This window comes from Eleutherodactylus coqui, chromosome 5 (assembly GCF_035609145.1).
Source record: "Eleutherodactylus coqui strain aEleCoq1 chromosome 5, aEleCoq1.hap1, whole genome shotgun sequence".
Lineage (NCBI taxonomy): Eukaryota > Metazoa > Chordata > Amphibia > Anura > Eleutherodactylidae > Eleutherodactylus > Eleutherodactylus coqui.
Genome location: NC_089841.1, coordinates 239001974 through 239016423, shown reverse-complemented (window position 1 = coordinate 239016423; position 14450 = coordinate 239001974). Strand labels below are relative to the sequence as shown.

The 14450-nt window shown below is 41.8% G+C and overlaps 1 protein-coding gene across 2 annotated transcripts in view; it reads right to left on the bottom strand.

Moving 5' to 3' along the window:
- The window catches only part of SVEP1 (sushi, von Willebrand factor type A, EGF and pentraxin domain containing 1), a 293083-nt gene that overhangs the window by 35621 nt on the left and 243012 nt on the right, over positions 1 to 14450 (bottom strand). For both annotated transcript variants that reach the window (XM_066604385.1, XM_066604384.1), the window contains exons 39-41: positions 13208 to 13424; positions 7202 to 7357; positions 1764 to 1827 (exon numbers count right to left, since the gene is read on the bottom strand). In XM_066604385.1, coding sequence (XP_066460482.1) covers positions 1764 to 1827; positions 7202 to 7357; positions 13208 to 13424 — 437 coding nt within the window. The remainder of the gene's footprint in view (positions 1 to 1763; positions 1828 to 7201; positions 7358 to 13207; positions 13425 to 14450) is intronic.

Here is a 14450-nt window from a genome sequence, read left to right as displayed (position 1 = left end):
TTTCTGTTTTTTGTTTTATTAGGGGTAAAATGCTAAAATGATTTTTTTTACATTTATAGTTATTTTTTTACTTAAATGTATTTATGCTAAAATAAAGTATGGGAATGGGTTCCTCTATTTATTTTGGACGTTTTGATATATAGTATATGTGGTTTTGGTTTACAGGGCGCATACGGCGGTGGTTTTTGTTGGCATCGGCTTTGTGTTATTTTCTTTCTTATGTATGTATTGTTGTTTTATTCTGTTATTTTGGTTTTTTTTTACTATCTATGTCTCCCATGACGTCATGTAAGACCACTGGGGGAAATTTATTTTTTTATTTTTTTTTATTTGACACTTTCCCACTGCAGCTGGGGCATCCATAGGAGCCCCAGTTACAGGGGGAAACAGCCCCTGCAGTGACATCAGTCACTGGCAGAGTCATCCAGAGTCTAGTTTGACCCTCCAGCTCTGCTGTAGCAGGGAACCCAGGCGGTCACATGACCCCCGGGGCTCCCAATGTGAAAGTTATAGTTTACTTTCACTTTGAGTACACAGTGCTCATTGAGCACTGTGTACTCGGGGAAGCAGAAGGCAGGAGGAAGGGTTAAAAACATGTCACAAACAGCTGATAACCAGTTCCTTTCTCTGACTGATTGCAGAAGCAGGAGACTTAAAGCTCCGCTGTAATTTTACATATGGCGGGCTTTAAGCCCATGACCAGGCGCCGTATATTTACAGTGCCTGGTCCTAAACGGGTTTATGCTAGGACTACATGACAACTTTGGCTGCAAAATACTAAGATTGCAATCTTGTGCTACTAAATCACAACTAATAATGGTGAATGTGATCGCATTGTGACATGAAGATTATGGGACCTCAACAGTCCCCAAAAAATGAAACCTGACAAATTCCATTAGTTGTGATTTAACAGCATGAAATTGTAAACTTAATGTGACACAGTGAAAAGTTGTGTATCTTTGGCCTATGGAGCGCAACGATACAAACCATTTTACTTTTGTGAGATTAGCATGAATAGATCCTAAACCCCATTCTCCTACTAAAACTCAGTCTGTTTCTAGCTGAAATGAAGGAAAATAGATTTCTATTTTCTCTGAAAGATAAGCATTTTAACTTATGAAAGCTGGAGTCAAAATTATTACAAATGTATTCTCCACATTGTCTTGCCAACTTCATAAATGCAGAGATAAAACTCTACACTACTTCATTATTTCTGGGCTTCCACTAAGAATGCTGTGCTTGCTTAACAAATACTACGATGCAAGGAAAAAAGACCAGGGCCCATTAATCCACACCAATTAAAAGTCTTAGAAAACACAATTCTTACATTTTGGAAGAGGTAGTAGATTATTAAGAGAGATTATTTTTGAGGGTCAAATTTGTTATACTTGTTGCTCATATTAATGAAGCACCTATAAGTATACAGCATATGGGACCCTACTGTTTTCAGTCGGACCCTGTATGAATCTGACAGTAATTGTGTCATGTTCCACTGTATGCCATATTACACAGTTATTCTAAACTCGAAGCAATGCTTCTAAATAGGAATATCTCCATAATATATCGCCATATGGAGGCAACATAAGGCACCATACAGTGTCTATAGCTCTGGAATAACATTCTGCCATGTGCAGGATACCTAATAGGTAAACTTGCCCACTTGTTTGCTCTTCGGAAACTACTACAGCTACAGTAATTTGTTCAGGCAATTATTTTTCAAGTAGACACTATGTAACGGTTGTTATAACAATAATGCAAATTACTTTGGCACTGAGGATCCACTCCGCTCCATGATTTATTGGCTCCGCAAACTCTTTCAATGGAACCCTAAATAAGAACACAAAAAGAATGAATAAACGTAAGAAAGTGAAAAAGTCTAAACATGATATCTCAGCAAATTCCACTATAAATTAATTCTTTGAAATGTATGCGCCTTCATTGGCTTGTAGGACCATCCCACTCTTCACTGTTGTTTCATTGGCATGATGTGACCTAAACACTAATTAGGATGACTTGTTTATGATTCAGGATATCCTGTCTATGACATTGCATGTTAAGCTTCACACATTAAGCAGCTCAAGGCAATAGCTTGACTTTAGGCCCATTGCACCAAAGGTTTGATCTGAGATCAACAAGAGTTGATATAAGATCAAGTAGAAAAACATTGCACCAACACAATGTAGCCTGTGCCCCTGGTTCAAATCTAGGGTCAATTTGATTCCCCAATTTTGGCAGATCAAACTAGTTGAACTTAGTTTAGCAGCCACAATCCAAGATAGCAGATCCAGCTGATAGCCTGATTGGATTTTCCTGGGAGGAGAAATTACATCCACATTTGCTGCTAGTAGTGGCCAAGTTTTTACTATCACTATGAATGCTGGGAAGATCGACTGACTACATTGATCAATCACCATGTGTGAGACATTTATTCTTGGTTCAACTTTTGATCACTGATTAAGTGAGCTTGGTTTCGCAAATCTTAGATCAAAAAGTGTTGATGGAACACTTTTTCCTTAAGCCAAGTTTAACAGTTGGTTGCAGTTTAATTCAGGATCAACAGCATGGTCAGTGCAACCAGCCCTGGAAAGTACTATAATTTAAATTAATTCAATGGAAATTCTAAAAAGTCATACACAAACAAGGTTTTTTTTTGAGACTAGAACAATTGGAAAATAATTTTAATTGTTCGAAAAAGCATTGTAGCTGTGGGACATAACTATAATGGGTGCAGAGCATGCAGTTGCGCCCGGGCCCTGAAGTCTGAGGGGGTCTATAAGGTCGATCTTCCCCATATAAGGAAAGTAATACTAACAACCACTTGTCTGTCCGTGAGTGAGTTACATACTCCGCCCCTGATCACATGACAGTGACATCATCATAGGTTCTACATCCCGAGTCAGTGAGTTACATGCTCCGCCCTGTTCACATGATTGTGATGTCATCACAGGTCCAATTCCATAGCAAATGAGGCCACAGGGGTTTGTAGGGGATGCATTACTCATTCACTCGGGATGAAGGATCTTTAATGACATCACCATCGTGTGATCAAGGGCGGAGCATGTACTCACTCACTCCGGATGATCAGGGATGGAGCATGATGGTGGTTCATCCGGAGTGAGTGAGTTATGTGCTCCACCCTGATCACATGACAGTGACATCATCCCAGGTCCTATTCCAAAGCAACAGAGGTGGCGGGGGTTTGTAGGTGATGCATAACTCACTCACTCAGGATGACCTCTGGTTGAAGGATCTCTGATGATGTCACCATCATGTGATTAGGGGTGGAGCATGTAACTCACTCCAGATGATCAGGGGTGGAGCAATGATAAGTGAGTTACATGCTCGGCCCCTGATCACATGACGGTGATGTTATGAAAAGTCCTGTAAGCACACATCTGCTGTCGGGCTAGGCATTTGTTACTATTCCATTGCAACTGAGGCTGCGGGGGGTCGTAGGGGATGGAATGCTAACGAACACCTACAGCAGCTGTGTGCTAACAAGACCTATCATGATGTCACCATCATGTGATCAGTCACCTGTGTGGGAGCAGTCTGGGGTCACATGACCAGATGGTGTTCAGAGTGGGGGCTCTGCTGCTTTTAATCCTTGTTGTATGAATAATGTATGTAGCAAAGCTGTATGTGATGTACATGTAGCAGTTCTGTCTGTGACGTGCATATAGCAGAAACACTGGTACTATAATTTCCTAATAATTACTAGCATTATAGTTGGCGGGCCCTGTTGCAAACTTTTCATTCGAGCCCTGCAGTTCAAGTCATACCACTGTTAAATAACAAAAAATAATAGCTAAAAGTCTTGATGCACGTATAATAAATTCCTATAAAACATATTGTATTAATCTAGAATAGACTGTATGTCTTCTATTTAACTGTGGAGAAGCGTAGTCAAAGACTTTCCTAATCACCCAAGATGGGAGCTGATCCTTTGTTTGGCATGGAAAAGGGGTTTTCCTACTAATGACATTTATCCCCTATCCACAGGATCACAGGGGATCTAATAGCTGGGATCGCTGGCTCCCCTAATTCTCCATGATAATGGAGCGGTGGTGTGCATGTGCGACCACTGATCCATTCACTTCTATGAAGCGGAGGAACATCAACATGTTCAGCAACCTGACTGAATGGAGTGGTGGTCACACATGTGCACCACTGCTTCATTCTATTGGACAATTTGAGGTGCCTAGGGTCTTAGTGGTCATACCATGCCCCCAATAATCTGAAATTTACCCCCTATCCAGTGGATAGAGGATAAGGGTCATTAGTAGGAAACCCCTTTAACATACATCTTCTGTAAAAGAAATAATACAGCCGAGTGCACAAAATATTAGAGTGTTTTTAAATCTTTTTAATTCAGGATTATTGATATTTAGAAAGTGATTTTCCCCATAATAATTGATTGATTCCTGTTGATAACATTTTCGTCATTACAGGACACTTGCAAATGCAGCCTACAGATGAGGTCCATCTCCCACAATGAAATTTATATTCATTTTCAAGAAATTCTTCACACCGTGCCTTTAAATAATAGCTACGATTCTGCAGCGCATTTTTATGAAATTTGAAAGCAGACTATTAACTCTCTTTCTCAGAAGTGTGCCTATGATCCGTAAGAAACATTTGGCTTGTTTGAAATATGCATGAGTGTAATTTATCATCAATTACTGTATTTGTTAGGCGCTCACTTCAGATCTTCTCTTCCTGTAAATTAGGCAGCATTTGGATGCTTTAAAATGCCTTCTGCTACAATATGTGAATTACAATGAAGGTTGTAAATATGGCATGTCTGAGACTCTTCTTTAAGGTTAGTAGGTCACTTCTCAAGTTTGCATTACAGTATTAGTACACAAAAATATAGATGGAACACAAATAAATCGGTTTTCTGGGAAGTAGAAGCCCTGACTGGACGGGGCCTCTATTTGCCATGTCAATCACATGACCATCTTGTAAATCACCTTTTAAAGCATACCAGAGTTTTTCTTTTAATTCAAAACCAACTTGAGTCTTCATTTGTCGCTGTTGCATGACTGTTTGCACCCAGTTTGAGCTTATAAATTCAGTTTTCTAGGTAGATTTTCTTTTTCTTTTGCCCTGCTGTTTGCAATCCACTGACAGGTCGGCAGGCGTTCTTAAACAGCCGCTCTATCAGTATTATATTGCCTGGGACTTCTTCTCCCACCCTTCCTATGCTCCAATCACCTGCAAGGCAGCATCTGAAAATCCAACCCTCCGTTACAGAATTAACTAGCAGTGTTTCCATGTTCCTTTTACTAGAGAAGCTAAATGTCTAACAACAGGCAGTGAATTACAAAGGTGCTGGAAGAAAGATCCCCGGTGGCAGGCATTTCAAACTTGATTCAAATAGTATGAAAAAAAAAAATATGCAAGTATATTACAGAATTGATGATACACACACAGGATGTTAGATAAGCATAAGTTGTGTGAAAAGTTAGTGTCCTTTTAAATACATTCTACAATATGACATATACTAATACACCAAAATATATTGATGGGAACATTTGAACAATTAGGGTTACTGGTAGAATCATTTATTCTTGGCTAAATGTCCCTATATTGTGGTTTTTCAAAGTTGTCTCTGTTCCAATGTATCTTTCTACCATACGATGGGCTGTCTTATTACAGTGGAAGTCTGTTGGTTATAACAGATGCCATGTGACTAAGCAACTGCTTCATAGTTGTTTTCTGTAGAGTAGTGATGGATATCAGTGTCATTCAGCTTGGAAGTCGATACACATCATGTACTATTTGGCATCCTTCTCTTTTGATTGTCTAACTGACTTTGACATCCTTCCATTTGATAGTATTTCTCACACCATTGCATTATCCGAGTCGTATTGCAGTTCTTTTATCACTACATCATTCTATGGCTGCTTTCTAACGTAGCAACCATAACATTTCCACTCAGGCTGACTTACGTTTTGGACATTTTGTTTGGAACCCATCTGATATTGAAGCATATCTTAGGAACCAACTATTCATGTAATATTCCAAAAGTAGATGACTAGAGTTGGGTTCATAGCAAGATCTGCAGTAAACATGATGATGGGTATCACCATGACTTTAGATCACCACTTCACAGGGGTAACTGGTAGTCTACAGCACCTCCATAGACTGTGCTGACATATATAATGTTAGCACAGTCTTGTGAATGGAGAAGATAGGCGAAATAATGTTATGACATGAATTTCTCCCTCAGCTCCAGTATGGAACTTCAGAAGAAGACATGCACAAGTGTTTCACAGGTTTGCCATTTCACAAGGCAAATATCCATTTACTATTTTCTGCATAATAAATGCAGCAGTGGGATTCAAACTTCTAATTAAAGCGGTTTTCCAGTGAAATACTATTGATGACCTATCATCACAATAGGTCATCGATAGGTGATTGGCCGGGGTCCGCTGGTCGGGACCCTGACTGTTCAGCTGAGCGGGTGCATGTTGTCAGCACCACAATAACACATAGGTTGGAGCAAAAGCTTCCATGCTGACCTCTATGTAGTGGCCAGTGCTTGTAACTGCAGGTACGGCTCTCATTGCTTTTTTTTTTATAAGAGCCGGCCCGCAGTTACAAACGCTGGCCACTAAATAGGAAGTCAGCTTGAAGACTTCCGCTCCAAATACACATAGGTCGGAGCAGAAGCTATTTATTAGAGGCTAATTTGAGGAGTGACATTGGAATTGGCCATCATGGGATGCAAAGTCAGCTGCCATTGTCCCCATTCCTGGTCTTCACAGCTGATGGCAGGTGCCTCATTTTATAAAAAATAGGCAGCCTTACACTACAGTGACAAAGAAGGAGAAAGGGAGAGGAGACAGGTATTCTATCAATGGACGGGAAAAAGACAGCGCAGAAAACCAGATATGAGGAGCACATTGCATGTTTGGACTCTTCAGCCACAGTAAGTAGGTTGCCCCCGGTTGTCCCCAGAAGTTGTGGGATGGGACCATATGTGGACACTGCTTCTTCTGGGTTTAGCAAACGGACTGATTTCAACAACTGGCTTAGTAAACTGAGGAGAACTGGACAGATTCCATCAGAAAAAAGCCAAACAAGTAGTACTTTAATGATCGGGTTTTAAGAAAGCTTTGAGTACTTTACCTTTAATATCTATATTTCATTGTTGATAAAAAAAAATTGAATGCGGCAATGCATATGTACTTACATGTATTTCGTATCCGGCATCACATTGGTAGAGAACAGTATCTTTGTAGAAATATCTTGAGCCAAAGACTGTGCCGTGATCAGGAGCAGAAGGCTGACCACATGATATAGGAGAACATATGTCATCAGTCAAAGGAGGCAACCAGTTACCATCTGTCTAAATGATAAAATAGACCTTATTTTAATAGCTGCATTTGTGGTTTGAACAGTAACATATTCTTTCAAGGGAGACCATGTGTTTGATGTCAACGTCCAAATCCAATATATGCTCATACTAAGCATTCTGCAAAAGACACTCACTGTCAACAGGAAACTGCGGCAAATTGCTGGAGCATTACTAACTTTTAATATTTGCATAATTTATCAGATAAGGATTTGTACTTAGAATAACTGGAGTCAGATCTATAGCACTGAAATTTTAATAAATCATTTCCATATAGTCATGCAGTTTAGGATACTCATAGGTTGTATTATTCTGCTAAATTTCTCTTTCATGTTGGTAATAAAGATACAGGCAAGTGTGTTAAGTGTTTTGATGTTCAGGCACATTGTATCTTATGCCTGAAGTTATATACAGTAAGTATTGGCAAGAGATTATTGTTTCTTTATCCCATTTTAATACTAGGTATATTGCAAATATTCTTAGGCTGCGTGTTTGGGTGTTCTTTGGCATTTCACACACTTCTAAGTCTATTTTAAAAGTCTAATTTGTCACTAGAATTATGATTGTGCACTTATAGATGTCCTCATATGTTATCCCCATATATACAATCAGAGAGATGGGGGGGGGGGGGGAGATAATGTAGACTGTTAAGTGGGACAAAGAAATAAAAATGGGGGTGGAGCAATGGGAGAGGTTAGTACAGTTAGAACTGGTATCCAAGGAGGCGGCAGCATCAACGGTGTAGAGATTGTAAAAAAAGGGATTTATTGCTCCATAAAATGGCGACGTTTCGACTTAATCTAAGTCTTTTTCAAGCCTAATGGGCTGCTGGCGTGCGCGGGATGAATTGTCGGGAAGGGCTTAAATATATAAGCCCTTCCCTGAAATTCATCCAGAAAAGTGTTAAAATAAAAAAAATATACTCACCTGCTCCCGGCAGCTGGAGTTCCGGGCGGCCGGCCTGCAGTGGGTGTGAAGGGGGTGTGAGTCAGACCTGTCCCCTGATTGGCTCAGCGCTGAGCCAATCAGGGGGCAGGTCTGACTCACACCCCCTTCACACCCACTGCAGGCCGGCCGCGCGGAACTCCGGCTGCCGGGAGCAGGTAAGTATATATATATTTTTTTATTTTAACACTTTTCTGGATGAATTTCAGGGAAGGGCTTATATATTTAAGCCCTTCCTGACAATTCATCCCACACTCACCCGCAGCGCATTGCTTTCAATGGAGTCGGCTGTATTGCCGGCTCCATTGAATGCAATGCGCTGGACAGCTCCAGCCCGTGTCTAATGAAACACGGCTAGGAGCAGATTTTCGGGCAATTTTCGGGCACCGGTCACGCAATTTGCGGATGCGCATCCGTCATGCGATCCGCAAATCGTGCGAAAAAACGCCCGTCTGACTAAGGCCTTAGAATGCAGCATGCACTACCTTTATCCATATTGTGAGGGAAATACAATCATTATAGTCTATAGAAAGTGGTTCAAATACGGATGTAATGGTATGCCATCGCTATTTGATCTGTATTTGCATTCATTGGTAACATTTCCTGTAGGGCATATATGGATCCATATTTGCACAGTCGAAAACAAAGCCAAAGACAGCAAATATAGATCAAATACTGATGACATACAATTGCAGTATCATCTGCATACATCCATATTACAGACCCCTATTATGGACGTGTTACAGTATGCTTCTGTGAATGTCACCTAAGGCTGCATTCACACAGGATTGCTGTGCATGCTGTGCCTTTCCATCTTGAGATACCATTTGAACTGTATTCAGACAGAACCCTGGACAGAACCATAGAGTTTAATTAATGTTTAATTAAAGTTATAGAGTTTAATTAATGAAAGAGATACCAAGGGTGCAAACTTTAGTCTCATTTGTCATTGCTTCCTTTCATTTCCTTCATTATTGGAGTAAACAATAGGAAAGTCGACTAATATGCACAAAGGGGGACATTTATTAAGACTGGCGTTTCAGATGATGTTAATATGATTCCTGCAGAAGGAAGAGGTCTCTAATGTATGAAAAGTTATACATTAGATGCATCTCAGGACATTTGTGCACCTAAAAAGAAATCTACAATGGCTACAAGCAGGAGTTGATTTTTGGTAGAATTTTTTGCCAGCTTTTGGAAAATTATACATGGATCTGTCAAGTTGGGGCAGCCATGTACCCTTCCAACAAGCCACACCCACTCTTAAAATGGTGTAAGTAATGAAAACCTTACAAAAGGCACACAATTTTTTGTGCCTAGCTGTTGAGCCGCTAGAATCCTACATTAGATAAGATTGGTCTTCTTACTTCCCAGATATGTAGAGACTGTTGTGCTCCTAACTATTACCCCGCACCTGCTTCACTGAGACACCATCCCAGCCTAAGCACTAGTCCATTTTTACCCTTCCCTGTCTCTTTTCAATGTTTTCTCTGGAATTGCCAGTCAGCATGCATCAAACTCCCAACCATCCACAACTTTTTCACTGCTTAATCTCTTAACCGATTAGATTTCACAGAAACGTGGATACAGCAGTCTGGCACCATCTGCCCTGCTGCACTGTCTCACAATGGCCTACAGTTCTCCCATACCCCAAGACTGGAAAACAGTCAAGTTGGAGGACTAGGTGCTCTTCTCTCTCCGCAATGCACCTTTCAAGTCAATCCCCCGGTAACCTCACTCTCTTTCCCATCGTTCGAGGTACATACCCTATACCTTTTCTATCCACTCTCCATGAGAGTAGCAGTTATTTACCACCCCTCAGGTCCTCCCCACCAGTTTCTGGATCACTTTGCTGCTTGGCTCCCCCGCTTTTTATCCTGCAAAATCCCAACCCTCATCTTAGGCGACTTTAACATCCCCACCAATGACCACATCTCCTTATTTGCCTCTCAGCTTTTATCGCTCACCTACTTCCTTGGTCTCTCACAACTCATAGCCTCTCCCACTCATAGAGATAGCAATACTGTTGATCTAGTCTTCCTCAGTCTCTGCTCTGCTTCTAACTTCACTAACTCCCCTGTCCCACTCTTGGACCATAATCTCCTCTCTTTCTCTGTCAAGCTCCCTAGCATCTGCCCAGACCCTCCTACTTACTGTATGCACAGGAACTTTCAGGCCGTTCATGCCCAAAACTTTGCTGAGACCCTCTCTGTCCCCTATCTCTTTCCTCTCCTGCCCCAACCTTGCTGCCACACATTACAACACCATTCTCAAACAGGCCCTGGATGAAGCGGCACCCCCGTTACGTAACCCGTCCGATACAGATCACGGCAACCTTACTAACGTCTCAAACATGCTTCATCCAGCAGGGCTTGAGAAGTGCTGAATGGCTGTGGAGAAAGTCACAGAAGTCTGCAGACTTTCTGTACTTCAAATTAATGCTCAGAACCTACAACCTAACCCTCCACCATACCAAACAAATCTACTTCACCTCTCTCATCTCATTAACTCACAAAACTAAACGACTCTTCAACACTTTTCCTCCCTTCTCAGCCCTGAACTACAACCCCCAGTGATGGATCTCAGTGCTGAAGAGATGGCTGCTTTCTTCAAAAAGAAAAATCGACAACATTCAACAAGAAATAACCTCCCAATCCCAGACTATCCCAGACCCTTGTCTCTTCAGTACTGCATCTAGCTCTTGCTCACTCTCTGTACTCAGACCACTGACAGAGGAAGAAGTCTCCAGATTGCTTTCCCCAGCTCACCCCATCACCTGTACTAGTGACCCTCTTCTCTTACACCTCCTCAGGTCTCTCTCCCCCTCTGTCATCTCCCACCTCACCACCATATTCAACCTCTCTCTGATCTCTGGCATTTTCCCCTCATTCAAATATCCTATCATATCCACTCTGCTAAAGAAACCAACTCTTGACTCAAATGATGCTGCCAACTACCGACCCATCTCAAATCTCCCCTTCATCTCCAAAGTATTAAAATGTCTGGTCTACTCCTGCCTTATAAGCTATCGCTCAGAAAACTCTCTTCTTGACCCCTTACAGTATGGCTTCTGCCCTCTACAGCCGACAGAAACCGCCTTTACAAAAGTGTCAAACGACCTCCTGAGAGCTAAATTGAAGGGTGACTACTCCTTACTGATCCTCCATGACTTCCCTGCAGCATTTGACACTGTTGACCATGACCTCCTTCTCACTCTGCTTCACTCCATCAGCCTAAAGGATGCTGCTCTTCCCTGGTTCTACTCCTACCTATCTGACCACTCAGTGTATCATTTGCAGGCTCTACCTCCTCTTCCCTTCCTCTTGCTGTTGGGCACCCCAGGACTCGTTCCTTGGCCACCTCCTCTTCTCCATATACACAGCCCCCATTGGACAATGCATCAGGAGATTTGTCTGTCACTGACAACACCCAGTTATACACCTCCTCCCGTGACATCACAGCACCATTTCTTCAGAATGCCACTGACTGTCCGCTGTCTCTAACACTATGTCTTCTCTCTACTTAAAACTGAACCTCTCAGAAACTGACCTACTGGTGGTTCCGTCCCCTGCTAACTGACCTTATCCTGACATCTCCATCTCAGTGTGTGGCACCATAACTCCCAGACAGCACGCACGCTGTCTTACGGTTATATTCAACTCTTATCTTTCCTTTACCTCCTATATCCAATCCCTTGCCTGAATGTGTCAGCTGCACCTCAAGAACATCACAAGAAACAACTCTTTTCTCACCCTGGACACACTAAAAATGCTCACCGTTGCCCTAATCCACTCTCGGCTCAATTATTGCAACTCGATTCTGATTGTCTTCTCCCAGCCCAAACTCCCCCTCTCCAATCCATCCTAAATTCAGCAGCCAGACTCATCCTCTTGTCCAGCTGCTACTTGGATGCCTCCGCCCTTTGACAGTCACTGCCCTGGCTGCCTGTCAAATACAGAATCCAATTCAAACTCACTACTCTCATCCACAAAGCTCACCATAGCACTGCGCTGCCCTACATTGCATCCCTCATCTCAAGCCACCACCCAGCCCATGCCCTCCACTCTGCTAACAAAATCAGATTAAGCACCCCTTTAATTCGAACCTCTCGTTCCCGCCTCCAAGACTTCTCTAGAGCAGCACCAGTCCTCTGGAACCATCAGGGCAATTCCTGACACACATAATTTCAGGCGTGCTCTAAAAGCACACCTCTTAAGGGAGGCATACCACATCTCCTAAACCAAACCCCTCTGTACTCCACCTGATAACATGCTCCCTGTCCTACCAACTGCAATCCCTGCTAACTGTAATCAACCACCTCCTGCAGTTATACCGACTCGGCCACTATATGGCTCAATTTGACCATTGTCTATTTGTATAGCATCCCTAACTCTCCCCCTCGCCATACTTTGCACATCTCCAGCCCCTTTACCTTCTGTATATCCCCATAATTTGTAGTATTAAGCTGGTTGGAGCAGGACCCTCACCCCTACCGTCTCCATCAAATGATTACTATATAACCGTGGTTTTGTTTCCATTCCCCCTGTTCTGTAAGCACTGTGGAATATGTTGGCGCTATATGAATATAGATTATTCTTAGTATAAAAAGAAGAGGGGATGCTGCACAGTGGTAGACATGCTCCCCCCACCCCCCAACTTTTGTGAAATGTGTTCCTGCCATCAATTTCTAAGAGTTAATTTTTTTTAATGAGGTGGAAAAATGTCTCACTTTCCCTTTCTGAAACGTGTTCTATTGCGAATAAAATATGTTAAATGACATTTCCCAATCATTACATTCTTTGTTTCTTTACATTTATTTACTTTTAACACACTGCCTCAAATTTTTTGGAATTACGGTTGCACATGTTAAAATGCATAATAATATAAATGCATATTTACCATACAGGTTGAAGTGCTTGGTCCCGATAATGTATAACCAGTTTTGCATACGACTGTTACAGTTTTATTGATATCATAATCTGCCTTGATTTTTACTGTATCTGACTGTAATTTACATTTTCTTGGTACACAAGAAATTTCTCCCGTTGACCAGGATCCATCCTCTACACAACTTTTTGTCGCCGTATCTCCATCCATTATACAGCCATCTATGCATCTGAAATAAAAATACTTTTGTGAAATATGACCCTTCCAATGCCTAACACATGTAATGTACCTGAATACATGAACGTTGCTAAATATTTTTATTCTAATGTGTTCATAAAAGACAGTACAGGTTTAAGGACTATAAATGTAGCTGAAAAGTACCAACTAAGGCTAGAGATCCGTGGTAACTTGTGGCTACGCAACATTACGACCACAAATGCTGTGTGGCCAGACAGAACTAATGATGACGAATGTGATGTCACTGAAGTACAGTAGGTTTGGATTTCTGCCAATTCTTGTGTCATGGTAATTTGCAGGTCACGATGTGACCACCTTTCCTATTATTAGCTGCAATGTAGTGGTGCAATATTGTGATTTTAAATTGCACAGCCACATGTTGACAACTAGCCTTATCCTAAGCATTAGAGATGAGCGAGCATACTCGTCCGAGCTTGATACTCGTTCGAGTATTAGGGTGCTCAAGATGCTCGTTACTCGAGACGAGCACCACGTGGTACTCGTCTCGATTAAACGAGCACTGACCATTGAATTCAATGGAGCCGGCAATACACTTACCTGAAAATCATCCTAAAATGTATAAAAAAAAAAAAAATGTATACTCGCCTTTCCGCTGCAGCCGGAGTTCAGCCACGTCTGGCCAGCAGTTCTTCTGAACTGCACTGAGTAGTATTCAGCAGCCGGGGATTTAAAATCTGAAGCTGAAGGGAGGTGAGTATCTATTTTTTTGTTTTTTAAATCACTTTTAATTCATTTCCAGGGAATGGCTTATATGTAAAGCCCTTCCCTGAAAAAGAATTCAGGTGTGCCAGCGGACCATTGTCTTCAATGGAGTCGCGGGCAGCAGCAGCAGCTCCATTGAAGAGAATGCCTGCATTTTTATTCTTTTTTACACTAAAATCTTTCTTTTTCAGGTAAGGGCTTATATTTTTAAGCCCTTCCCGACAATTCATCCCGCGATCGCCGGCAGCCCATTGCTTTCAATGGAGCCAGCTGAATTGCCGGCTCCATTGAATTC